This window comes from Drosophila eugracilis, unplaced genomic scaffold (genome assembly GCF_018153835.1).
Source record: "Drosophila eugracilis isolate 14026-0451.02 unplaced genomic scaffold, ASM1815383v1 contig_2088, whole genome shotgun sequence".
NCBI classification, from domain to species: domain Eukaryota; kingdom Metazoa; phylum Arthropoda; class Insecta; order Diptera; family Drosophilidae; genus Drosophila; species Drosophila eugracilis.
In genome coordinates this window covers 1,956,555-1,981,113 of record NW_024572964.1, presented here as the reverse complement: position 1 = coordinate 1,981,113, position 24,559 = coordinate 1,956,555, and the positions used below count along the sequence as shown (strand labels likewise).

At 40.3% G+C, this 24,559-nt stretch overlaps 1 protein-coding gene across 3 annotated transcripts; it reads left to right on the top strand.

Moving 5' to 3' along the window:
* Nucleotides 1–1,941: 1,941 nt before the first annotated feature.
* LOC108114098 (lysosome membrane protein 2) lies at nt 1,942–23,589 on the top strand. 3 transcript variants are annotated; one of them, XM_017224869.2, is made up of 8 exons: nt 1,942–1,989; nt 14,339–14,624; nt 20,075–20,166; nt 20,224–20,381; nt 21,485–21,626; nt 21,689–22,402; nt 22,551–22,676; nt 22,734–23,589. In XM_017224869.2, the coding sequence occupies exons 2-8, from the start codon at nt 14,348–14,350 to the stop codon at nt 23,115–23,117; spliced, it is 1,893 nt and encodes a 630-aa protein (XP_017080358.1). In that variant the 5' UTR covers nt 1,942–1,989; nt 14,339–14,347; the 3' UTR covers nt 23,118–23,589. The 3 variants fall into 3 exon arrangements, with proteins under 3 accessions (XP_017080358.1, XP_017080349.1, XP_017080366.1); XM_017224860.2 differs by lacking the exon at nt 1,942–1,989 and adding an exon at nt 6,384–6,697; XM_017224877.2 differs by lacking the exons at nt 1,942–1,989; nt 14,339–14,624 and adding an exon at nt 6,384–6,697.
* Nucleotides 23,590–24,559: the final 970 nt, after the last annotated feature.

Genomic DNA, 24,559 nt, shown 5'->3' with positions numbered 1-24,559 from the left:
TCTGTCAAAAATTGGTTTTTTGTGTTTTTTAGCATTTAAATGAGCACTTGCAGCAAGAATCAAAACAATAATGTTAAAAGTAAGTACAGAGGTTTTAAGTTTTGGTAGTCAGCTGCATGAAATAGTCTTTGTTTTAGCCATGCCGCTTGTTTTGACACAGTTACAGCTAAGTAATAGCAAAAAATTGTGTTTCTCTGCTGTAAAAAGACAAATTCATGATTTCGGACCCAAAAAAAACATTTTTTTGCCATAGCACAGTGAAAAATGGTCCAAATACGAAATGTAATACCTTATAGGACTCGTATTTTGATTGCTTTGATTCCCATTTGGGTTGCATTCAAATCTGAGACACTTTAATTTTTTCCATTTTTCGCAGATTTTGATGATGGTACCCCTTATAAAAAATGCGAAATTTGGGCTAAAATTAATTTTCTCAAAATCAAAAAACCAGTGATATGAGTGGTAAGTGGTGGTCATTAGCAGCACAAAACAGTCGTTCTTTTGGCTGTAGGTCTTGTTTTGGCCGAGCTAGAGCTAAAAACCTGCAAACAAAATTGCAAATTTCTGTCAATAAAAGAATTTTTGATTTTTAAGCCCTTGAATCAGCACTCGCACCAAATAAATCAGAATAATGATGATGAAAGTAGGTATAGGGTTTAAAGTTTCGGTTGTTAGCTACATGAAACCATCACTATTTTAGTCGCGCCTCTTGTTTTAACAAAGTTACACCTAAGAAAGTGCAACAAAACCGGGTTTTTTGCTGTTAAAAGACATATTCATGATTTTGGACCCAAAGAAATCAGTTTTTTGTCATAGCACAGCCAAAAATGGTCTAAATATGGAATGTCATATCTTATAACACTCGTAATTTGATTGCTAAGATTCCCAACTGATTTGCACTTAAATCGGAGACACTTCAATTTTTTCAATTTTTCGCAAATTTTGATGATGGTACCCCTTATAAAATATGCGAAATTTTGGCTAAAATTGATTTTCTCAAAATCGAAAAACGAGAGATATGGGTGGTAAGTGTTTGTCGTTAGCAGCACAAAACAGTCGTTCTTTTGGCTGTAGGTCTTATTTTGACCAAGATAGAGCTGAAAAACCGCAAGTAATATGCAAATTTCTGTTGATAATAGGTTTTTCGATTTTTTAGCAGAAAACATCACTCTTTTGTTCATAGCACCGCCAAAAGTGGTCGAAACATGGAATCTTATATATCGTTGAGTTCGTAATATAATTCCCCGTCGAACTGTATACCAGGTAGTAGAGTAAATTAGATTTTTTCAGATTTTTTTTTAAATTGTATGATGCTAGAATAGCTTACAACATCGCATAGTTTTCTATCTTTCATCTCTGTACGCATAATTGGGAATTCGCGGCTGACTGCCTGGTATGCTTCTATATACGCATGCCAACAGGTCAACCGCACAGTTCAATTAAGACTTATTAAATATGCTCCAAAAATCAGGAGCGGAGCAGGGGTTTAAAGCTTCTCAAAAAAGCACATGATGTTTGTTCTGTGAATTAATTTTATGTTCTTAATATATGAATAAGACTTAACAATTAAGAATCATCTTAACATCATTCTTTTGACTAACTCTAGACCCACAATCCGCTCCTGATGTTGCGAAAAGAAATCTGAAATTGAGTAAACTAAGGGCCACAGCCTCTTTCCACATTTCCCAGGCCATTCAGTTGACTTCGAGGCTTTGTGCGTAGACAACCATATAATATGATTTCTGGAAATACATAAAGAATAAAACTACACAACCATCAAACACCATGAATAATGTTTTTCTGCCAGTAAATAAAAAGTTATTCACATAAAATTAATCAAGTGCAGTGACTGACTCCACAGAAACATCCACAAAAAAAGGAAAACAATAAAAAACTATGGCATAATAATTACGCAGAAATTGCGGCATAATTAAACAGCATGCAATGAGCCAGTTAATCATCGCGATTTCAGGCAAGGACCTGCCAGGGGTAAGTGAAGTGCATATATCGATCAAACTGAATGACAATTGATTGAGTACAGAGAAAAAGTGCAATAAATACAACGAGCTTTGCCGCAATTTGTTGACCTTTAACAGGCCGTAAGTGAACCGAGGTCAGAAGACCCTCGACCTGAAGTTATATAGCTCAACCGTTTGGTGCCTGAACTGGGCACAGTGCAATCTTTTTATGGCCTGACGTCATAAAACAAGACTGTGCCCCCAAACCAGTTTCAATTAATGTAAATGTTTTATTTTAAGACCATTTGTAGTTAGTTTACAGTTGGATCAATTAAACTGTAAATGAAGAGGAGCTTTCCGCAATGCGATCGCCGTGAAGCCCCTCTAAAAACTATTATTATTATTCAAGTAGTTGGGTCGAGATTAGTAGCCTTGACAGTAATTGGTAATTGCAATGGAAATCTTGTTGGGAATTAATGGGGAGGCAAATCAAAGGTGGGGCAATCAGGGAAAGCCTTGTTTTTCTTTTTAGATCATTTGTCAGGTAACGCCCTTTTCTCTGTAGAACCGTGATTTCCATGTAGAAAATTGATAGCTTGCAGTTAAGTAATATTTCGATGGGAATTGATTTTAACTTTTGTTTTACTACAAGAAAGCTAAACGTTTTTAAGGTAACCAAATAATATCAATTAAGCTGATCTTGCATTGGTAATATCATATATCTACCCAAAAGTATGCAGCAGTTTATTTCAACTTAACATAATCTCATTATGTTGCTGGCAGTGCTCTGTTAAGTGAATAAATGACTTTCCTGTTATTCACGGTTAACATATTACATTTCTTAAGAAATTAAATAATAATTATTTATTTTTACGATTTTTACTTTATATTTCCCTCCCTAGACTTACCCCTTCTTTTTCCTCTGCATTATAATTTCCAATTAAGCCGCAATTAATCCCCAAGCTATATGAACTCGAATGAAAAATCCTCAAAGCATTCTCCACAAATTAAAAACATTAAGTCTGCGGGTAATTATTTCCATTCCAACGCCTCCAACAGCAAGGCGAAAACTTTTCATTTTCTTGGCCATCACGAAGAGATTTGTCTGCCTTAGTCTGGCTGAGTTGGATTCGTTTTGGCCACGATTGCGCAGAACCCTGCAAGCCTGCGGTTGTCCTTCATGCCGGTAATTGAAAGAAAAATATATAAAGTTGGGCAATGCGGTAGATGGGCCAACTCCTCGGGCTGCGACCGCTTCTAGGCCAGTCGTCTGTGAATTATGGCCCTTGGAACACTGTGTTTTGTAAGCCTGTTAACCGTCCGGGCAGTGAATAATTGAATAAATGGATATGTAAAAATTTCTGCACTTCACGTCATCTTTTTGGCAATAAGTTTATAGCCATAACCAGCCAGTACGGCGCACATATTGTTTCAGCTAGGTCATATTTCATGGGTATGGCTCGTGCTGTCTGATTTCCGATTTAGTTGGCAATGAGATGCCGTTTGATCTTCTCAATCTTTCTGGCTGGGTTTTTGGGCTGGGGACTTGTAGTAACCTCTCTAGGTTGGATAGCGACACTTGAGACTTGTTTTGGTTGTCGTTCAGGTGAATCAACTTTCAATGTGAAGGATGGTGTCTCGTTCTGGTCACACCCTCCTCGAAAAAGCGAATCACCATTAAATAACTCAAAATGTGTCCCAGGTTCAAAGTTCGTTTCATTCCAGACGTACTTTGTTGATCTCAGATTGCGATATCCACATAAATTCAGGCCCTTAGCCCTGTTTGCCCAACTTAAGCACCGAGAGTCTGACAAACAAATTAAAAAGTTTGCGAAAATCATACGAAAGGGCCTATCCAAAATCAGGGCTTGGCCAGTTCGAAGTGCGGGGAATTACAGTTCAATCTTGATCAAATAGTTAATTTGTGATCTTAGCGTTAATATGTGATTTTTACTATCTCAGAATGTTTTTTTTTGTGTAATTTTAAGGAAGCAAATCGAGACGTAGAAAATTCTAGCAAGTAAGCATTAACGCTGATTTTCCTGTAACTACCTGCAATCAGAATTATCAGTTTAGTGCTAAGGGTAGAAGCCGGACCTTTTTATTTGTTAGTTGTAAAAAGGTAATCACAAACATATAAACTAGTGACTTTTATGGCTATGTCATTAGTTCTGGAACTACTTAAATATCAATATTGGAAAATATTTCACACATTTCCACACCTTTAATATTCCCAAGTTGAAATCAGGATTTATAAATAATTTCGAATCAAAATTTCTTTTCTTCAGAACAATTTTATGACTTTACAAATAATTTGCCTGCATAATTAAGTCCATGATTATTTATTCTTGAAAAATGATTTAACACTTTAAAAACAAACTTAATTTGTTTACACTTTGTTATTTCTTGTTTATCCAAAAACCACCTTCATGTTGGAATTTTTTTGGGTTTTTGATCTCAGTACCAAGTACCGAACATGATCATGCAGTTAAGATCTTTGTCGCAGGGCAATTAAATCGAACGTGCCGTTAACTAATCACCCATTTAAGCTGCGACTCCGTCTGGCAAACTTGAACTTGTGATGAGTGGACATTACTGGCCTCTGTAAACGAGACTTAAGTCATTCAAAAATGGTAAATTCCTCTTGCCATTCAAGTGGAGCGTCTGCCGAGGCAGTTTGAATACTTTTAATGTCCCCCGTGGCCTTTTCCGCAAAATGCTGGCAATTATAATTATAAACAATATAAATTAAAATTTTGGTTGTCCAAAAACGACCACAACTTGTCCCATAACATGTGTAGCCCGGTCTCAACTTATTGTTGTCAAATGTAAAGGCATTTTGCTGTGCCTTAGTTTGAGTTTCACAACTGCAATTAAGTCGTTCTTGTCAACTGCAACCTTCGGGGCTGCTAGTGCTGTATATTAGATTAAGGTCTTTGGGCCAAGTAACTGCAGTGGCATCCTTGGGCCTGTAAATGGGTAACTGTGTCACCTGTGAGCCGCGCGTGAATTCCAGTTATTTCCGACTACGAAGTTTGCCGAACACTTGAGGATTTACAAGTGCTTTCGGATTTTGACCCACTGCAATCGCATTGAACTGCGGGAGAGCTTCCTTTGTGGCGGCAAATCGTTCTACAAAAGACCAGTTTCCGGTCGGTCGGTCATGCTGTTTAATGTGCTGAAATCTAAAGTAAGCAAGGTGTCATCTATCATCATCATCACTACTAGAACCTGAGCCACCGCAATGCAATATGTAAAGCTCGTCGTAGCTCAAGGCGGATTTACTAGTATTCTATGCTAATTACGTTGAGGTATTTATAGCCAAAGAAAGTTATGATCGATTTAGCTTGTTGATGTCCTTCATCAAACGGCGAATTAATCAATTCCATTAAATTTATGACCAAGTTCTTGGCCGTAAAAGTAATTTCCATCTACATACAGGTCTCTGTCTCTAATTGAAGAGTTCAGATCCCGTCAGGTGAGATCAACAAAAGGTTTTACTATACTTTACTGACGTCAGTGCGTGATCAGAGATTTGTATTTGCTAGATCGGTCTGAATACAGTCTAGCGAGGGCAGTCAAGCCCCTGATCTGGCCAGTTTATTTAGACACATAAAAACAATTGCGCCGTCTGGAAAATTTTCCACTTCGGTTTATGGCAAATGGGGAGTTTTTCACAACCAACCATTGCCTTCAAGGTGGATAATTCGGGTTTATTATTTGTAATTGATAAAGCATGGTTTTAAATGGGATCATCCATTCGAAATTAGCCTTGGTTTTATGGTTAATGCACTAAAAGAAATCAAATTAAAACTTCACCTCAGTTAATATCATAAAATATCAATAGCTTAAAAGTAACAATATTTTCTCTCTCTGCATGCAATCCTGGGTAAAAGGCATCTCTTTCCGAACCGTCGCATCGCATATCCCTCAGAAAAACCCCAAAAGTCGGAAATACTAAGGAAGCTATAAAACGGCGTCAAGTTCACTTAACTAGAACCACCAACGGCGATAAAAAGCGAGAAAACAAAGTAAAATCAACAAGAGAAGTAACCCAAAGTACAGGTGACTCAGCATAAAGGCGAAATGCGAAGTAAAAAAAACCCCCCCAGCTCCAATCAGGCCAATTACCTGCCGAGGAACGGTGAGGGAAAACTCAACATAGGGGAAACTCACCTCACTGGCTGCGCATGCGTCTTGGCCAATTGCCAAATTTCTGCTTCTGCTTCTGTTACCTTAAATCTAAACGGCGGCGAGGATTGCAGCACTCTCTAGCACTAGTACGAGTATCTCACAGATACAGATACGCAGAGCTGAACGATCGGCTCAGTTTAAAAAGCGCTCGTACTTAGTCGGCGATCGCTGCCGAAGTCGACTAAAGTCTTGGGGGTTTTAAACAAAAACGTCTTGCCCAGACGACGGTCCATTCATGCGAGTTTTTCATTCCGACGCGTCAACTTAAAACGACACATGCTCTCGCCAGCGGGGCGATCGTCAGTAAATGCGGCTAAATAAATCCACACAGTTCGACGAGTGTCTGTGCGAAGGATAATGCGAGTATGAGTTCTTCAGATCGATCGTAAATCGAACAAAAACAAATCCTAATTGGCACAAAATCAATTAGTTTGCGGCAGTGAACATGCAAAAGACTTACATTTGACCGAAAAAACTAATCGAGAATTTCCCTAGCGAAAGACAAACTTTGGATTAGCCGTGCAGCCTCTGAGAATTTTCGAAACGTAAGTGTCAAACGGGGCGTATGAGTTATGGTTTGAGGGCGTATGTGCAATATTCTGTGCCGGACGAAATAATAAATATTCAATATGGTTTCATTAATTATATTACCCGTGTGAAGTACGGAATTTTTATTAATGTGCTTCTGTTAAAGGTTCCGCGGACTGACTGTAATATTTTCATTAAGTGCTAAATAATAAATGGTCTGCAATTTATTTTGCTTGCTGAATTATAAATCGATAAGGGAACATGTTTTTAACCAGTGATAAAGCATAAAACATTTTTAATTTTTTGAGATTTTTTTATTGAGTTAAAATGTTTTTTTATGTAATTTTTGTGATATTTATTTATTAATTTAAACATAACAGTTTCCTTGTCTCATTGCCTTCTACAAACTTGATTTTGAAAAAAAGGAAACCTTTCTAGTTTTTCTAAAATCATTAGAAAGTTTTACACCTAGAGAAAGAATATAGATTCCAAAAGTAAATTATCACTAAAAGGTTTTTCCAATAATTCGGTCGCCAATTAATATTTTATCAATTATCAATTAAAAGGTTATTTTTGTTTAATTTAATTATCAATTTATCAGTTTAATCAGCGGCATGCACTTATATAAATTCAAATAGGCAAGCCCCTGCACCTTTTTAATCGAAACGCGGTTCAATGTGCGCATTTAATTGGATTAAAAACATTAACGGAGCTGTCAAAAATATCATTTTATTCGCCAGACGAGAGCAAATCAATTAAGCTGATTGCAAAAATCGGCTGGACAGCCGGCCGGGGACTGCCTTATCAATGAGATGTCAAAAAATCTAGACTATTCAGAGAAGCCCTTGCCCAACGGCTCTTAGGTTGTTTGCTTTAATTTATAAACGGTTTTGTGTGTGTTTTTTCTTGGCTTTTTGGTTCAGTTTTGCAGTCTGCAATTAAGTGTAAACATTTTGCAAGTTATGCAAAATAACGGCAATGTGGTTATGAGTGGTCATTTCTCGTGTGTTTGTCTCTTGGCCAAATGCATATTTTTGGAGTCTGTCGATCTGTTTTTGGTTTATTTCCATGTGGTGGGGGATTTCGCAAATATGCAACCGCAGACACGTACCGAAAGCCCCGCAATGATGCGTTTTACCCACCTCTGATTAAGTTTGACCCAAATGCACGCCGAGTTCGGGTCAATGTTAAGGTGAAATTGAAAGAGAAACAGAGGTAAGGTCATCTAAGTACGTCTGTGAATTTCCCTTTCGTTGGAACTAGCTGGCATAGATCTTTCTAGTTTATCTGTCAAATATCGCTATTGATTGTTGACAAGTCTTTGAGGAGTTCCTTTGGCATTTGGGCAGATCTTGCAAAATAGTGTTTATGACCCCAGCAACAGTTATTTGGCTGAGAGACTTCAGGGAAATAAAAGTAATAAAATTGAGACATTCGTATGTGAAATGGTGTGAAATTTAGGGGTCAGCGCAAACAGTTTACGTAGAATTAAAAGTGCTAAATCAACTGTCGAGTCTTGAAGGTCGGCTGGGTTGACCAACAACAAACTTTTTTTGACGTTAGTTTAGGGGATTTGTAATAAATATAATTATAAGAAATTAGTTTAGTTTTCTCTCTCATTTATTGATAATTTTGAAAATATTACTGACATATTCTGTTAAGCAAGTGAACCCTATTAGCTTGTCTTGAAAAACATTTAAAAATACAAAGTTGTTTATTAAATTAAATGCTCTTACAAAGTTCATATTTTGTACTTTCCCATAAAACATTTTTAGCTGGTAATTAAAAATTACACCCTTAAAATTAACATTTTTAAACAGCAAAATAATAGAGAATAATCTTGGGGTAAACCTAATAGAAATTTCATCCGGTTCATAAATTTTAACTTTTCGGTAATTGTATTTCTCATAAGATCTGAATGGTAATCAGGTCTTTAACCTTAGCCCGCCTCCTCTTTTAACCCCATTTAATCACGCCACTTCTTTGCTTGGGCCCCATCAGTTTCACTTTCAAGTGAACCGCAGACAACAATTTACGAGAAATTTCCAACGCTGTCTACACCTTCCACAGCACTTAGTTGGGACAGCCAGCTAGGCACTCATCCTAATAGCACCCACCCATCCATCGAACAAACCATTTGTCCGCCCACCAATTGGCCAGACTTAAACGTGGACACAGAAGTTGTCTTAAATTAACCGCGAGCGTCGAAAAAACCTTTAAGAGTCATAGACGTCACACAAAAGACGGCTTTTTGTTGCCTTAGTTTGGCGTTTTCCTAACCGTTAAATTGAAATATTGACACAAGTTTCGTGCGATGTGAATATGCTTTTTTCTGATTCATTTGGTTGAGGCCCGGGGCAGGCACACTTGCTAATAACGCGAACATACAATATCTGGCAGATAGGTTTACATAATGAGCGGGCCATGCTCTTTAATAACCAACTGATTGGAACCCCCTGATAAGACCGAGAAATTGGCAAATTGCCATTTGGCGGCTTAAAGTGCGAGAAAGCCATCAATCGCTAATTTCGCCCGCAGGCGAGACAAGCGAATCGGCTATATACACTGCTTATGTGCTTTATAGTGACTTAGGTCAGGATTGAAGTTGCCGGCCCACACACACACTCGGGCACGACCTTGCCGTCTTTATTTCTCTGACAAACAGGTAAGACCCTTCTCAAAAGCGAGCGAAATTGATTCATGACTCGCATAAAATGCCAGCTCGAAAAGGGCTTTTTTGATTTAATGGAAATTCTCGGCCGTAATTGGAGCATTTCGCGAGTGATTTCGCCAAAAAAAACAAAAAACTAAAAACAAAAACAAAACCCAAATAAAAGCAACTGAAAATGGCCCATAAAATGTTCCCAAAAATAGACAGCGGGAGAGTGTGTACGTATAAATTACAACATTCGACGCAGCTGCTGCCGCGTATTGGAAAATATTTGCCAATAAATTTGCTGTTGATGGAGCGGCCGGCAACGCTTCAGTGATTGGCCACGGTTTTAGCCTAGTCTGCGACTTAGTCGGGGACTGCAACTGCGTCCAGACTCCATGACGTTCACAGTAATCTTGTTAGTGGTTTCTGCCTCTCTCAGCTTTATGTGAACGCGTGTCAAACGCCCAGGCATTCAGCTAATCAAGTGATTTGGAAGATGAGAGCTCAATTAGGGCATCCGAAATGATCAGTTATCGAAAAATTGGCTTTAAGGGGGTTTAAGTAGAGGATTTTATGACAGCTTTGCTGAAAAGATATAGTATATTGATCGATTTGACTTATCTGAAAACTACCAAGAACATAACCCCCTACAAATCCAATTCACAATGTCAAGTTCGTTGCCTAAGTCTTTCGTTTAGGCTTCACCTAGTTTCCCTTTCCAGCCATAAATTGCTCTACTTTTCCAATTCCTAAAACAACAATTACCAAGACATGAAGTTTAATGTTAATGCTGAATTACTTAATGCCATTTAAATTGTTTACATCGCTCCTGTCGTGGTTGTTGCTGTTGGGGCATTTAGAGAATGATTTGTTGCGCTTGGCCTGGCTAGATGAGCTATGAGTATGCACATGTAAATATACCCATCGCTTTCGCTCTCGATGCGTTGTGTCTTAATTGAGCTGAACAAAACGATGGCATAATATATTAAGACTGCGAGGGAGTAGACTCCCCGCCAAGGAAAGTGTGGGGCTGCGAAGCGGAAAACTCCCGCACAGAAAGAAAAAGCTGAAAATGGATAATAAAAGAGGAACATTCACTCGTAGTCAAAAAACTTAAAATACAAATTGCATAAAAGTAACTATTTTTAGAGATCCCTTCACCATTAAAAATCGAATTTCTCAAAACCCTTCCTGAACTTAAATTATAATCATTAGAGCTCTAAAAACACACTCAAGTTTTTCCCCTGTGCACGTAGCCGTTATGCTGATGGGGGCATAGCCAAATAAATGCCCTGCCCCGCATGTAAGCTGCAATTAGAGCTAAATGAGAGAGCACTTCTGGTTCGGATGGAGACTTCCGTAAAGATTTTTATGTTTGTCTCAATGTCAACAGCGGAAAAGATGAACGAACCTTTCGCATGTGAAATCGAACGAAGAGAGGCAACCCACAGTTTCAATAATTGCATACAATTTGCCAATCAACGCGTTCCCAAAGATGCCAATTATGGAATGCCAGGCCCTTGTCCATGTGCTCGCCCTTTTGTGGGCGCAGCCTCTTGGCCATGGCTTATGAAGCCATTCAAGTCCCGCCGGCCAAGGAGGAAAAGGAAGCGCAGCAGCTGATGATTCCAAAAAATTGATATTTTATATATGTAATAAAAGATCAAGAAAAAGAAGAAACAAAAAACAGAAAAAAATAATAACGACCATAAAATTATAAAGCGTTGGCTGCCAAAAATTAAGCAGAAATTTATTAAAAATGCATAAAACAGGCCGAAATCTCGCACTCCGACCAAAAACTGGTAACCGAATGCAGCTGAGGATGGCGATGGCCTGTTGCATGGCAAAATGTGAATGCGGGAAAGAGAAAAGTGGCGCGTGACCTTCGCACTACTGAGCAAAAACCGAAAAGTCCACACCAACCTGTAACTGAGGCTGTGTGAAATTATTAAATTGGCAGCAGCAGCGGCAGCAGCAGCAGCAGCGGCGGCAACAACAGCAGTCACAACTGCACTGCCAAGAAACCAAAACAAACAAGTGCAGAGGAGCGACATGAGACATCGGAGACAGCCAGGCGGAGCAACAGCCACTCCAGCTGGTGGCTACTGTTTGGCAAGAGGCAACATCGCCGAGCAAGTCAAGGAAAGCAGCGAACTTGAGATACACTCGACGGCACTTAAGGGGCCAATATGTGGTAATATGTGGGGAAGGCAAACGAAGTGCACTAAGAAAATATTTAATAGTATTTTTCTGGCAGAATTTGCATTGAAATTTGCATAAGATATGTTTCGGATATGTATCGGAAAAGCTGTTAATTCAGATTATTTAGCTTGAAACCTAATTAATTAAAGTTTTCCTTAACGAAAAGGAAAAACAAACTGGTTATTCCAGAATCCCCGCCAGCTAATGCCAATGCTTGCTTAATGTGTTTACCCATTTAAAGTTCATGAAACCATAGCTAAAATGTGGGTTTTTCCGAAATTGATATCCTCCCAGTGAATTTATCACAATACCCGCCAAAGAAGGCGCAGCTCTTGACTCACACTTAGCAATGCACGCGAGCAGCAGCAACATCAACAAAAGCAGCAGCAGCAACATGCAACAGGTGCAAGCGGGAAGGTAGATTTTCGGCAAATGCCAACGAACGCTTTACACGGAGCGGCTCAGTGGCTTAGTAGCCTGCTGGCCAAGCAACCTACTTCTGGCACTGCTTTTGCTGCCTCGACTGCAACTGCAACTGCAACAGCAACAGCAATCGAAAGTGAGGCTGAGCGACTGAACTGAGCAAATAGATATATAGCTATGGAATCGGGTTGGGTATCGTCGTCGTCAGCTGTTAGAAAGCTTCGCTGGCGGAGCTGGACATGGTGCTCCAGTGGCATGTGGCATGAGGCATAAGGCAGTTGCAACACATCCAGTTGCCTTATACACCTCTGGTCTGGTCGGGGATATATGGCTATTATAAAACCGTATTTAGGTCAATCAAATTTCGCATTTGGCATTTTGAAATTTCTTTACGCAAATGCTTGTGCTATTTTTTAATGATTTTCTAACCAAGCCAATCCAGTCCAGAGTTCCACTGTGCTGGTGTCTCATTTTCAGATTGCATAATGTGCCAAAGAAGCCAGGTGACCAAGCCGTGGCCAATAAGCACAATAAGCAAAATTGTAAAAACGTGTTTCACTCTTATATTTCTCCCTCCTCGATTTTTACCACTTTATTTAGTGTTTTTCTTCATCGGCGAGTTGGTTGGGCGGAGGGGGACTTCTTAATGGATTGGCGATGGCTGTTGAGGCGTGAACTGTGGCCAAGGAGTGTGCAACAAGGGGTTAATGGGGGAGGAGTGTCACGAGATGATAAATAATAACCACTTCCGACTGCTGAACTTCGAATGAAGTCGTTATCCAGAACCTCGCTCGCTTCCGCATCCTTTCCCTTTGGATACCCTTGGGAAGCTGGCAAGTTGGCAAATTAAATGCGGCCTTAATTATTTTATGCTCATTAAGCGTACGGCTAAGTATTTGCCCTGCCAAAATGCCACAAATTAAGGCAGCCCCTCTGCGGCCCAAAGCGGTTTACAATCTGGCTGCAATTAAAAGAGATACGCAAAAAGAGGCAAGACAAAGTACAAAATATAAATGTCATTAATTGGGTTTAAATATTTTTGTTTACGTTGTCTTTAGTTTTTATTTTCTGTGTCCACCTTTACACAACTTTGTTCATAAACCAAAATCGCTCAATTGTGACAGCAGTTTAACTAACATTTCAGTTATGTCAGAAGTCAATTAAATATAATTTGCCCTCACTTGAGATGCGGCTTAAATGAAAATCTTGGTAAATGACCAAATGGGTTATGAGCTCACACTCGGAGCGACCAAAATATAGACTGGAGACCAGAGAGTCCACTCCAAGCATAAGTCCGGGTATGCAAAGTTCGTTGCCTCAGTCATTTGTTTTGCTTTCCGTACTTTGCATGGAATTTTTCTGTTTTTGCACTATTAAAATCCAAGTGTCACTGCTAGTGAGCTTTACTAGTGGTCACGTGCCTGGGCTGCGACTAAGATCTCTACGCTTCCCAGGCTTCTCTAATCATTTCCATTTTATTATTTTAGTTATTTGCATTAATTAGCATTTTTCTAATGAGTGAAAATAACTATAAGGGACTAACAAGCCACATAAAAACAATTAGTGGAACAGTTTTAGCATGAAGCCATTTACCAAGTGGATTTATGGAGAAGTTCCAAAGTAAATTTTAAATTTCCATAACAGTTTAGTTCAAATATCTTGCATAAGTTGTTTTTAGTTTAATTTAAACACAGTTTATAATGAAAACATAAATCAATAGGACTTCTGGATTTGAATATGATCTGATTCCAATTGACTTTCAATTGATCACGTGCATCGACTTGAGTTTAATTCCGCTTTGGCTGATTAATACAATGAGATCCCTCACGGAGCTCTTCACGTTTTCCTGGGGGCCCACTGATAAATTCCATTTTATTTTTGCTGCATTTTCAATTAGTAAGCAAATGAAACTGTGCCGGTGGCCGGTGACCGGTGGTCGGTGGCCAATTAGCATATTGTCTGTGGCTCCAGGTAACGACCTGCCGGCGGAGAGGGTTCCCCGGCACTCACGTACCGAGTGACAAATGTATTTACGCCATGGAACATTTATCAGCCACCGGGCTAATAAAAACATGTATTATTATACTGTTGAAACTGAATTTATGGCACGATTCATTGCGGTTGCCGTAGGTCCGCTTGAAAATGCAGCTAATCACAGCCAAATCTTTGGAGGAGTATGCCAAGGCTACTCAAGTCAGGTTCTAGAAATTCTTCACAAATATTCACAGCTTGGAGAAACGACCCCAGGAAGTACTTGACCGACACGGCACACGGCAGGCTAATTAAGTTTTAATTGCTTTCCATAAATATGTTGTTGTCCCCTATTGCCGTTGAACTAATCCACCTCAACCGCTTTTATTGCCACTATCACCGATAGACTTGAATTATGGGCTTGGAAAAACATTACCTGCGATATGGACGCACCGCTAGAGATCACCTCCTTGACTGGGCCACCTGTGGGCGTGGTCGACGACAGCAACATCAACAACAGCAACATCAGCAACTGCAACAGCAAACACAGCCTCCCCAGCAGCAGCAGCAGCAGCAACATGCACCGCCATTACAGGGATCAACTGCCACAGGGCGGAGGTCACGCCCCCATGTGACACACAGGGGAACGCCGCTCTCCATGCTGATATCAAATGGAGTTAGGATTAGCAATAGTAAGTACAACCAACTTAATTATACCGCAAAACATGCCAGTCATCCGCATGGAATATTTCTAATGAATAATGAACAGCGATGTGTAAACAAGAAAAACAATTAGTTGTTCTATTTCAGCATGAAGCAAGACATCAATTAGATTTATGGAAGATTTATGAAAATATCTAGATATACTACAATATTCTTGAAAACATTAAAGTCTATCTTCTTTAAGCAAGCTCTTCTAGCCAAATTATTCTTCAAACTATCATCTATCAACTTTTGGCAAACTTTCCCAAAAAGGAATTGCCTTGATTGACAACTCCTCAAGTTCTTATCGCCTCTGACAATCGACCAAAAGAGCGAACTAAGGAAAAATGTTATTAAATGCTCAATTAGCTAACTAAAAGTCAATATCAACTGCCAAATTGGTCAGAGGCTTGTTACGTTGGCTGAAAGCAAAGCCCATACCCATACTAGCAACCGCCTGAAAAATACCGCAAAATGTTGTATACAAAACTGGTCATCCAAGAACTGCAACCGAAAAATTGAAAAACGAGTCTTTGGCCGAAAGAAAAAACCAAGCGGCAATAAAAATCCAAAAAAAAATGATATAAAAAAAACAATTTAAAGGCAGACTTGAAAACGAAAAGTGGAAATCAGCTAAACTAAGCAGCTAACTAAGCGCAGATGTAAATCAAGGAAACACACAGACACGAACTCGAATTCGAATTCAAGCGGAGACTGTAGCGTTCTTTGCAATGGCCGACATTGCGTATACGCCGAGTTCGCCAAGCCAAGCCAGCTCGAAGGCAGCCAAGTGTGCAAACAGCAAGCCAGCAAACAGTAACCATGGCCAAGAACATTTGCCAGAGAGGGACGGCAGCTAACTGAACTTGGCTTAGACTGCGCCCAGGCTCCGTTTGTTTACGTTTCTCGATTTTCTCTATTTTTTTCTGATTTTTTTTTGTGTTTTCTGGTTTTTGGTTTCACTTGATTTTCGAGGCATTTTCGATTTTCGATTGTCGCTTATATAGAATTATATTTTAAGCGCTTTGCACTTGACTATTGGCCTGGCTTTATTGCCATGTTGGCCAAGTGCCTTGCTATTGGACTTCTAGGGGATGCTGTTTGGCCAGGGGCAATTATGGGTACTTCTATGAGACGTGCTGATCGCAGAAGGATAGCCAACTAGAGTGGGGAACTTAAGACAGAAATAGTTAAGTTTTTTATTGGCATATATAATGACTATAGCTGATAAAACTGATAAGATGAGTAGCTGTTAGGCCACTTCTTTTATTGAGGAAGCTGGCTGATCTCTAGCAGGTTTCTCTCGGATTTTCTAACATTTTGCTTGGGCAATTCTATTGCAATGCCTGAGCATGGCAAACAGCAGCAGGCAAACAACAAGCTGTATTAAAAACCGAAAATTCGCAATTGAAAACTCTGCGGCGAACAACACTAGCACTAGCACTACTAACTGCCAGATACTTGGACCTGCGAAGACCAATACCAGCAAATAGCCACTAGCTTATTCAAAGCAAATATGAAAATGTTGCCAAATCAATGCACAAGACATTAAGAGAGGGGAGCGAGGCGAAATAACCACATAGAAAACAATCGAGCTTGGTACTCCAATAATTTTCTATGAATTTCTCGGAGCTGGAATCTATAACCGTAAATCTACGAGTATAACTATTTGTTAACTAATCTATCCTATTTCTTAAGTATTAGGTATGTATTATGTTTTAAGACCATTAAATGATTTCTCCCTGTGTAACTGAGGCTAAATGAGTGAACGAGTGGGTTCCGAGTGGATTCAAGGGGCCAGTGATAGCGACAGTGAGTGGACTCGCAGCCACGAGTACGAAATCAAGTAGCCGCCGTGGATGCCGGATCGAGAGAGTGAGCATAAATTAACACATGCAGGTTGCTTTTGGCCAATTCCATGTCTTAAGTGGGGGGGCTGCAAAAGCGGGCTTTTGGTTTTGGCCATTTGTTTGGCCGGCTCAAACAGAAACAGGCGCGGTGTTGTGGTCGCTGCAGCGATTGAAGTGGCTCAGCTCAGCTCAGCCGAAGAAGAAGAGTTCCCGACTGCAGCGGACTCTTTGGCAACACCGAATCACGTCTGTGAGTGTGCTTTGCGATTATATAACCAGATGCTGGCATTAAGGCCTGGCCAAGATCGTGCTGCAGCTTCGGTTACTCTGCGTCGGAATTTTTAAGATGTTGACACAGAATTCAGCCAACCAGAAGCCAAAATAAATATTAAGTTTTCTAAACAGTAAAACATTGATTGGAGTACTAACAATAAGAAAATAACATTCTTTCATTTCTCAGCTGACTCAGTCGGGCTGAAATTCTAGTTCACTTTCCATTATGGGTTTCTCCCCAGGATTTCCGCAACGAGCCTTCACAATTTTTCCCTTTCATCTCGGGGCAAACTTTCCAGATCCAGTTCCTAACCTTCGGCCGGCGCTTCTCCTTTTACATACCCTCCATTCAGGTCCTTATCCACACCGAAAATCAGTTGTAAATGCTTTAATTAAGGGCCGGGATGCGATAACTTAAATGCAAAATTGCTGCGAAGGCACGTCCCGGTGGCAAGAAACCGGTTGCAGTGTGCTTTTTTTTTGTGGGACATGCCCATAGCCATTGCCCTTTGTTTCGGCTAATTGGGCAGTGCTAAGCCACTAAGGGATCTGCAGTACACACATCAGAAGAGAAGATGCAAAGGAGATGCGGTCACGTGATGCAAATTGTAACGCGTACGAGGAAGTGAACTCGGACCGTAAGGAATTGCCATTATTTACTTAAACAAAAGTGATTACATGGTCATAAAGATAAGAGGCGGAGGTGAGGGCAGCCGGATCAGGTCTTGGATTATTGTTATTACAGCGGCACGTTCTTGGGCGAAATCTCGACTCGATTGTCTCGGACATTGCAACTGTTTAGCTGCATTGTTAATGGATATAGCATAGTATTGTGTACGCGGGACTAGAAACTGTCTATTGAAATGGTATATGACCAGCACGCTTTGTTGCCTTTTTGCCGCCGCTTTTTGTTGGCCAAGAGCTGCGAAGCAGCTGCAGCTTTACGGCCGGTAATTGTGAGCGTTAATTTTAACAGGCAATTGGGAAACTTAAGTTTATTCTTTTTCGTCTGTGTTTTGTTTTGCTATTTTTGGGGCCAAGCTTAAGCCGAAAATAAAAAACCAGGCTGTAGAGACCTCCCAACCAGTAAATGGTTAACTTGGACCTCCCAGCTAATAATACTCGCCATTTAAATTGTTTCACCCAAACGCTGTTTAAACCTCAACGGCAATTGCAGTGCTCTTAAGTTTTTCTCGCTTCTCAATTATTGTGGTTTTAACTATTTTTTAAGAAATAACTCTGTGCGTGGTTTTCGGATAGCTGTCGAGTCAAGAAGCTTGCAAATATGAATATCGCGTGCTCAGCTGTAATTTTCAGTCGAAACGAGCATATGACACCAGTGGCCAAATCCAATTCAGCAGGGGCGTATGGCAAGGGGGTTAGCTATACTCGTTTTTAAAATGTAAATAAGATTTTTAAAGTTACTCAGGAAAAAACAAACAATGTATGATGATCTACTTAAGAAAACGAACGAGCAAAATATTTTAAAAAGCATTAGTTTAGCTTAGTAAACCCCCTTAACACAGCTTCTGCTTTTCTTGTAACTCAAAACTTCACCGCCCGTATAAACAGGTAAATGAAAACAAAAAAGATTCATCGAAAAAAAAACAGAAAAAACCCAACAATGTAAGCAGTGAGTAACTTACTTTGGGATCAGCATAATTGTCAACAGTCTTGGCTCGCTGACGTATCAATTGTGTGCCAAATGTTTAGTGACCATATCGCCACGGCTATATGGCCATATCTATCTCTCTCTGTCTTCCTCTGAAACCCGATTTGCAATCGCCGTTCGATTGCAGTAACATTATAGCTTAGGAAAACTGAACAACCGAATAAAGCCTTCCGTTGAGGCGCTGTCTTCCCTTGACCTTGGTCTCCGAAATGTTATGTGCCTCGTTTTATGACACTTGACGTCGTTTTTTCGGCTTTTTCACTTTTTTTACTTGACTCTCCTTTTTTTTGCGTAACTTTCTCTGGGTCTCAGAGTTTATGGTCACCGGGCTGCTCAGGGTCAGTGGAACACCAAAAAGAAGCCGTCTGAACTTTGCCTGGCAAAAAATAATATTTTGACAGCAATTATCGCGTCCAGTTTCAATATGGGTTTAATGAATTCCAATCTGATTTATGGCACTCACAATGTAGATCTCTGTGCCCCTTGCTGCTTTATTATGCCCTACAAGTAGGTTTCATAATCATCAAATGGTCTTCTTGTTTCAATTTATGATCTTCTTTCTTTCTTATTTAAAAGAGATTATATACTTAATCGGTGTTAAGTAATGATTAAGACAAAGAAATACTTTCACTTTAAAGCATATTTATTAAACAATAAAATCTCAAATCCAAAATACCCTAAAGGGTATCTCCAAGTTACATCCAACCAGCTGCCTTCTTCCATCTCCACCTTTTTTTCGACCTTATCGCTGACGTCGCAGTTTTTGACTTAGTGACCTGCAAAAATCGAAGCAGCGCCGAAATGCATTTCAAAAGATAATAAATAATAAATAAAATTGAAATTTATGTTGTTTCAAAATCGCTTCACCTTGCACTTTTTCGGGGCGGCGGCGTTTCGGCGAAACTTGATAGCGAAAACAGTTTTTCTTGATCGGCGTGGCGAGCAGTTCGTTGACTGATCGCCACAAGTGCAGAAAAACCCCTGAAAAGATACTCAGAACCCGTTGGCATTGTATGCCCATCATCATCATCATAGTCATTATCATTATAGTCATCAGATTCGGATTCAGATTCGTCAACCCAGATGCTGTTAACCACGCCCACCGCCTGGAAATGCCAGCAAGGTGATGTTGATGTTGATGTTGATGCTGCGGACGTCCAATGTCCAGAGACTAAGTGCATGGGCCAATTAACATTGCATCGGTCGAGATTAAGTTTCAATTAGTGATAAGAGAGGATCGTAAATTTTGGCAGCTGTCATATGCTCGTTCGTCCGCTGGCGATAAGTCGGCCAAGATCGCGATTGACTGCCCCCGCGAGATGGCAAACCCGAGTGTTGACCACTGTAATTGCATGTGACATCCGTGAAATTGCACCGTGAAATTCGCAAATAATTTCGTTTTATTTACCTTACGAAATTCCATATAAAAACTGGCATTAAAAGTGGAGTATTAAATCCCGCAGTGGGGGAAATGTTCGTAATATTTCAGCCGACAAAATTGTGTAAAATAATTTGAGAGTTTAGCTTTGCTTTCTAAGATCTCCTTCTCTAAGTGTTAGGTAATGTTTATAAGATAAGTTGGCTAGCTTCATCTCATATTTCTTAATCAAATATTAATATTTAAACTCTTCTTTTATTCTTCCAGATAGACTAGCTGTGATAATTATTGGAATAATTACTTTAACCTTAGGCATAATTTTATCATCCATGCCCTGGCTGGATTATTTTATACTAAAGGTGGGTTGCCCCTTAAAAATTAAATTAAAATATACATAATAAAATCTGTACTTACAGAACTTAAGGCTGTGGAATGATACGCTGAGCTATCATTATTGGCAAAGGCCTGGAGTCATCCGACTGACCAAGCTCTACATCTACAATGTGACCAATCCAGATGGCTTCCTGCGAGGGGAGAAGCCCCACCTCCAAGAAGTCGGTCCTTTTGTCTACAGGTAAGCCCACTAGTAGCAGCATTTTGGCCATAAATCATGGCAATTGAAAAATCCGCTACGCCTTTTCTGACACCTAAGCTGGGAAACCTTTGTGCATAGATAAATTTGCACGGTGGCTTTAGCACAGCACTCCCATTGGTCATGGCTTGTTGGGAAGTTGAAGTCTTAATGCCTGTAATTAGAATCGCAAGTAGCTAACAGCAATTCAAGTGGCTAAAAATATTAGCTACGGAAACGGTCAATGGTTAACTTATTGAACTTCTAGAAGGGATAATTAGGGGCTTTGGAAATGATATCTGATTTCTGATTTCTTTCTGTTACATAAAGAATGTGAATTCAGTATTTTACTGTTAACTGGAAGGTAATTATAGTTAAAAAGTTAGCAGAAACTATTGCTAATACAAGTTATTTAAAGTAAGTTTTAAGGAGTACTTAAATGCCTGTATTATCTCTTAACATTATTAATCACTTAACCAGCATTAGCTTATTAAAATCAGATTAAACTAAGCTTGACCATAAGCCCAAGCGCTGTGCAAACAATTGAATTATCTCTTCGGATTTTAACACCCAATCAAGATGGCCAACAGCCGTGAGCCGCCGTGCAATTAGTTGGCCAATTAAACCATGAGCTCACAGCCCGGGGCACTCTTGAAGGCGAGTTTCCGCTGATTGAGATTGCAACATCTAGAGCTCGTGCAAATGTAATGCAATTTTTAATGATAGGCCTCTCTATAGACTATCGGTGAACCCGTTTAAATGAAGGATAACCTGAGAGGGTTCGGTTCAAACTAATCAATCATCGGATCACAAGTTTTTATACAAATTAGCCTAGGAATCTCACATGGCGATGATAAGTTAAAAATGTGGCCATAATGACAAATCGAGGCCCAAAGTGCCCGTCATCCGCTGTTACTTTTTATGTTGCTTTCGACTTGTTTTTTGTTTTGTGTTTTGTGTTTTCTCTGGCCCAAACCGAAGCTGAACTTGACATTCAATTGCTTTGGCTCTTTGCTGGCCGCCCCTGACTTTGGACCACGAAACCGAGTCAGCAGCACGTGCCGATTAATGATAAGATGAACTACGATTTCTCTTTGCTTTTACAGGGAAGACATGCAGAAGGTGAATGTGAAGTTTCACGAGAATAACTACACCGTGTCATATCAGCATAAGAAGATACTGCAATTTGTTCCTGAACTGAGTATTGATAAGGACACGCCCATAGTCACGCCCAACATTCCGTTGCTGGTAAGGATTAAAACTTAACTAGACATTAGAAACATCTTTAGTATAACACCTCTCCTATTTAGACCCTCACCAGTCTCAGCCCGAAACTGGGATATCTCCTGTCCAAGACCATATCCGTGGTGGTCACGGCTGCAGGGTTCAAACCCTTTATCAATGTCACTGCCGAGCAGTTGGCCTTTGGCTATGACGATGCCTTAGTCAGTCTGGCCCATAGGTTTTATCCGAAGCACATGAGACCGATGGAGAGGATGGGTCTGCTTCTGGGTCGCAATGGCACCCTCACGGAGGTGTCCTCCGTCAAGACGGGCATGGATAGCATGGATCAGTTTGGATACATAGACCAGCTGAATGGCATGGATCATCTGCCACACTGGAGTGAACCGCCCTGCACAAGCATAGCGGGATCGGAGGGATCCTTCTTCCCACCTCGAGAACTTACGAAAGCGGAGACTGTTCATATCTACGACAAGGACCTCTGCAGGATTATCCCACTGAAGTATTCAGAGAGCGTTGTCAAGGATGGCATAGCAGCAGATCTTTTTAGGTTGCCCAATAATTCCTACGGAGACTCCGCTCACAATCCCGAGAACAAGTGCTACGATACCAGCGAGTATGAGCCAATACAGGGTCTCCAGAATATCAGCCCCTGCCAATATGGCGCCCCTGTTTACATTTCTAATCCGCACTTCTTCGAGTCACACCCTGATCTTCTCAATTCTGTTGAAGGGCTAAAGCCAGAACGAGAGAGGCACGAAACGTACTTCAAAATACAACCGGTGAGTTTTGAGTTTCCAGTTCTTATAGTTTCCAAACAGATCCAAAAGTCATCTTGAAAACTGTATTAAACGTAGAAACATGACATTTTTAATTAGTTTGTTTACTCTTCTGGCCCGCAATTCTAATTTATTTTCGGTTCTGACTTAGAAACTTGGAGTACCTCTGGAGGGTAAAGTGCGGATACAGCTGAATCTAAAGGTGACGCGTGCCAAGGACGTCTATCCAGTGCGTGATTTTCGAGACTTTGTCTTTCCGGTCATGTGGCTGGAAGAGGTGAGTCACTAAGGTTTAGAACACACCTGAATGCCAATAAAACTCTGTACATCTTAGGGCATCTCTGAGCTGACACCTGCCATCAAACGTTGGATTTATTTGGGCACAGTTATAGCTCCGAGTGCCGTGCCCATAGGATCCTACCTGATGATCCTAGGCGGAGCCTTTGCCATCATATTCAGCTTTGTAAGAGCCTATCAGAACTTTGTGTTCGCCCAGGATCCCACACTGGAGATCCTCGAGATGGGCAGGAGGTCCTTGAGGAGGGGCAGCAGTTTTATAGCCCATCAGCAGCACAGATTACTCATTCATCATAGGGACAGCTACTCCTTGCTGCGACATGGACCTATTGCCACCTGTTTGGGGGAGGGCAATCAGGAGGAAGACTCGCAGCCCATCATCGACGAAAGCCTCAGCGCGGGAATCAGTCAGGAGTCATAGTAGCTTAGATGCAGATATAGAGTTAGCTAGATCCTTAAGGTGTGAATGAGTCTGAGTCTGCGAGAGTGTGTGTGTTTGAGTTTAATTTAATTTTAGTTTCGTTCTGGCCAAAATCGTGGCATATACTTGACGTTCTTGCCACTGCATAAACATTATCATTACTCAGTTTCCACATCGAAGCAATCAATCATTTTCCATCTTGCTGCTACCAACGCCAAACGGGTTTGCTAGTAACTTGTATCTTGTAGATAGACGTATGAATTTGTATACATTTTTGTCAATGGAATGCTACAAATAGTTCACTAGTCAATGATTACAATGTGAAAAATGCAAGCACTCATTTCTAGTTTCGATAGCCTTAACTCTAAGTTAGTCGTAGACATTAACTATATTCTATGTATTTGTTAAATAATGTTTAGGCTGAGGATGTACGAAATTATGTAATATAAATGAGAAGTTGCAAGTCTTTTAATTCTGGATTTTAAAGCTTTACTATTCCCTTGAGCTCTCATATTTCTTAAAAATGTCTTTGGGCCCCATAAATCCGGGCTTTAAGCATAAATCTGCTTGTTAACAGCAGATTCTCCAGCTCCAAGCTTTGGCAGTTCGCAGAACAATTCCCGACTCTTATAAATCAAAGTAAATAAAAAACTCAGAGCTCTGCAAAAATGCACTAGAAAATAAACAGAAGGAGTGGCATTGCGTTGCCTTGAAGGTTTTGTTGATTGACGCACTTTTGACGTTTTCACAATTCCACACAGCCAACCACTTTCCGCTTCTCCCTTCCTGCAAATAGGAAACACACACACGGGTCGTATGAGCAATAAATTATACACAAGACATAGAAAGAGGGCGGAGGGGGTGGCTAGTTTAGACCAGTTGACTGGGCTTTTGTTTCGGAAATAAAAAACAGGCACAAGAAATATGATGTTTTGCAATGTTTGTTCTGGAGCCAAGGAAAACGGAAAAGTGGAAAACGAATCAAAAGAATGAAATTTCATGGCAGGCAGGAGGCAAGCGGCAAGCAGCAAGCACCGAGCGGCACAAGTCGTAAGAAAAGCGTTTTCATTTCATTTGGCAAAAATGTTTATACAAAACCAATTTTACAATTTTCGATTCAATTTCTGTTGCTGACATTTCACTTAAACGAAAACCTTAAAGGCGCAATTCATTTCGCCTCCTTTGTACACGAAAAGGGGGTTACATTTTCTTCGGATTTGCCTGGGAGGATTGTAACGGAATGCTGCGGCTGAGGGCGTGGCCAGATATCATAATACCAAATATCCACGAATAAACCATGAAAAAGTTTATATGCTTCTCTAATTTGCCTCAGCCACTTGGAAATCCATAAAATGGCGAGTGATAAACTAATATTCGCCGGCAACATATGCTGCCAAAAGCGTCATAAATGTAAGCCACACATATCCACCCTTAAAGGTCCC

Excerpts from the sequence above, each read along its gene's own strand:
- LOC108114098 (XM_017224869.2), top strand. The coding sequence starts at position 14,348 with ATGGGCTTGGAAAAACATTACCTGCGATATGGACGCACCGCTAGAGAT. Across the intron at positions 14,625-20,074 it reads TGGAGTTAGGATTAGCAATA|ATAGACTAGCTGTGATAATT; the intron begins GTAAGTACAACC and ends TTATTCTTCCAG. Across the intron at positions 21,627-21,688 it reads CGCCCAACATTCCGTTGCTG|ACCCTCACCAGTCTCAGCCC; the intron begins GTAAGGATTAAA and ends TCTCCTATTTAG.